General features: G+C 64.5%; 2 protein-coding genes across 2 annotated transcripts in view; both read left to right on the forward strand.

Annotated features, from left to right (window-relative positions):
- The window catches only part of Tco025E_08080 (surface protease GP63), a gene marked incomplete at both ends in the record, with an annotated part of 1,524 nt that extends 1,313 nt beyond the window's left edge, over positions 1 to 211 (forward strand). The window contains one exon of the mRNA XM_029374937.1: positions 1 to 211. This exon is cut by the window's left edge and continues 1,313 nt beyond it. Within this exon, the coding sequence (XP_029224955.1) occupies positions 1 to 211 (211 nt within the window).
- Positions 212 to 1,742: 1,531 nt separating this feature from the next.
- Positions 1,743 to 2,326, forward strand: Tco025E_08081 (uncharacterized protein; the record flags this gene model as incomplete). The annotated part of the gene is made up of 1 exon (XM_029374938.1): positions 1,743 to 2,326. A coding segment is annotated over one exon (584 nt), but the record flags the coding sequence as incomplete, so codon positions are not given.

Below are 2,326 nucleotides of genomic sequence, written 5' to 3' on the forward strand. Positions count from 1 at the left end.
ATTGGTCTTTTTTTTGTTTTTTGCATCAGCTTTGCTTTCTCTTTCTCTCTATCTCTTCCTGGATTGGGCTGTGTGGGAACAGAGAGAGAGAGATGGTGTGTGTGCTGGTCGTCCCACGTGTTGCTGCGCGTCCCCACTGCTCGGTGGACGCGCCCCCACGCTTCGGCTTCACTTTCGCGGGTTTATTTTATTTTGTGTGTTTGTTGGTTGACTGCGCCCATTGCGCGGACTGCTGAAGTGTGATGTGTGTGCGTGTGCCACAACGTGTGGGTGGTGGCCCTATCTCTCTTTCTCTCTCCTGATGAATGTGGCTGCGTGGACTCGTGTGTCTGTGCCCATTTTTTTTGTTTGCCTCTCCCCCTCTCGTCCTCCTTTTGGCTGGTGGTGGGTGTTCAGCCGCAGCGCAAGCCTACGACAACTGCGAGGGAAGGAACTCATGTGAGCAATGCCTGGGAGACGCGAGGAAGGAGTTCGCGCTGCTGCGGTGGCGCCCTGCATGTACTGCGCCGCAGGGACGGCGTCGGTGGAGGTTGGGCCCGCCGGCGGCACTCGGCAGCTTGCAGCGCAGCGCGGAAGGGCGGAGGAGGCACCGCCGCGGCCACAGTGAGCCCCTGACCGCACGGTGGAGGGAGCGTGCGAGTTTGTGCTCAACGCGAAGTGGAGCCACGTCTTGGGGTTTCCTGCGGCTGAAGGGAGGGGGAAGTGGCGGTGCGGACGGCGGTGGAACGGGGCCACACACCCACCAACGCAGTCGGGGGCGTGCACGGTGCAGGGGACAACTCCTCCACTGCAGGACAGCGTTGAGCAGCTTCGTGCGCAGCGTCCCGGCCTGACGGGACTCGCCGCCGCTGAGGGCTGGCCGTGCCCGCTGAGGGAGGGAGGGAAAATTGCCGGCTGCTGCGTTCACTATGCGGTGGGGGCGGGTGTGGCGGAGTGCCAAAGGCGATTGGGACGGGGCACTTCGCACCAAAGGACCAAAAGTGTTTGAGGTGAGGCGGCGAGTCTTGGTTGGGGCGCCCGGGGTGGCGGCCTCGGTGGTGGACGAGTGCCGGCCCCCACCCCCTCCGCCGGCCGCTGCACCGCGATGAATGCCTGCTCCACTTTGCTCTCTGCTGCCTCGGAGGCGAGTTGGCGGAAGTGTTCGGCACGGCCACGCAAACGGCGACAGGGCACGAGGCTGCGCTCGGTATCCGAAGGCGTGTGAGCGACATGTCGTGGCGGGCAAGAGGGTGTGTGTTGTCTACGATGCGCCAGAGGAAGGAGCACCGCTGCCGTGGGTAAAATTACGGCCTTGTAGGTGGGGCATGATTGCGTGTTGGTGTCCGCAAAGGGAAATAACTCCAGAGCGTTGGCGATGCGACCGCATCTCTGCCTCCCCCCACCATGCGCTGCCGCGACGAGGAGGAGGCGAAGGCGACGTGTGCCCGGCGGACGCGCGCCATCATCCCGCGCAGGAGCATAAGAAGTAGTGGGAGGCGGTTGCGGGTCGCATGCACCTTGCCGGACCGCTGCCGCGTGACATCTTCAGTGCGGCTGCGTTCAATGGCGCACTGCGGTGGGTGACGGCGCCCTGCAGGCGACTGACTCCCCGGTGGCCGAAGACGACTGTGCGCGGGAAGGGGAGAAACTGTGGGGTGCGGGGAATCCGTCTCGGAGGGCTGTGAAGATTGAGCGGGAGTGTGGCGCACGCGGTGCGGAGGACGTGCGGCACGCAAATGTGTGTTGCCTCTTTGGATCCTCGAATGGGGGGGACACGTTTGTGTGTGGGGGTTCTGGGCCCCAGCGAGGGCCTCTCGCGGTTACGGCGTGCCGCTCGCCTTCCTGAAAAACTCCAGAAGCCGCGTGCCCCGGACCCACTCACACACACACGCACACGCTGGGGGAGGAGGGCCTTCTGCGGGCACGGCGTAGAAAAGAGGGAGGGGCTCGCGGGGCTGCGGCCGCCAACGGGACGGCGTGCAAGGCGCTGCGTGTTGCGGGCGGTCCCGGCGTCGCGTCCCGGGGAGGGGCTTAGCGATGTGGGCACCGCAGGAGCCTTCAGGCTGAGAGGGTGGACGGACGCAACGTGCGGGGAGTTGCGCGGGAGCGGCGGCCGAAGACGCTCTGCTCTTGGGCGCCTCCTTTTTTTATTGTTTTGTGGGTTCCCGGCGGGGGAGGAGTTTGTTGGGCTGCGGTTTGCTGCGGCGGATACGCAGCACAACACTACCGCCAGCGCAGCGCAGCAGCGGCCCGGTGAGTGGAGGACGAGGTGTATATTTTTACTGGCTGGGAAAACTGTTTCCGATGAGTGTTGGTGGGGGTGTTGTTTGCGTGCAGCGTGCGGGGA

The sequence above is a fragment of the Trypanosoma conorhini genome (assembly GCF_003719485.1).
Source record: "Trypanosoma conorhini strain 025E chromosome Unknown Tco_14.4_contig_00695, whole genome shotgun sequence".
NCBI lineage: Eukaryota > Euglenozoa > Kinetoplastea > Trypanosomatida > Trypanosomatidae > Trypanosoma > Trypanosoma conorhini.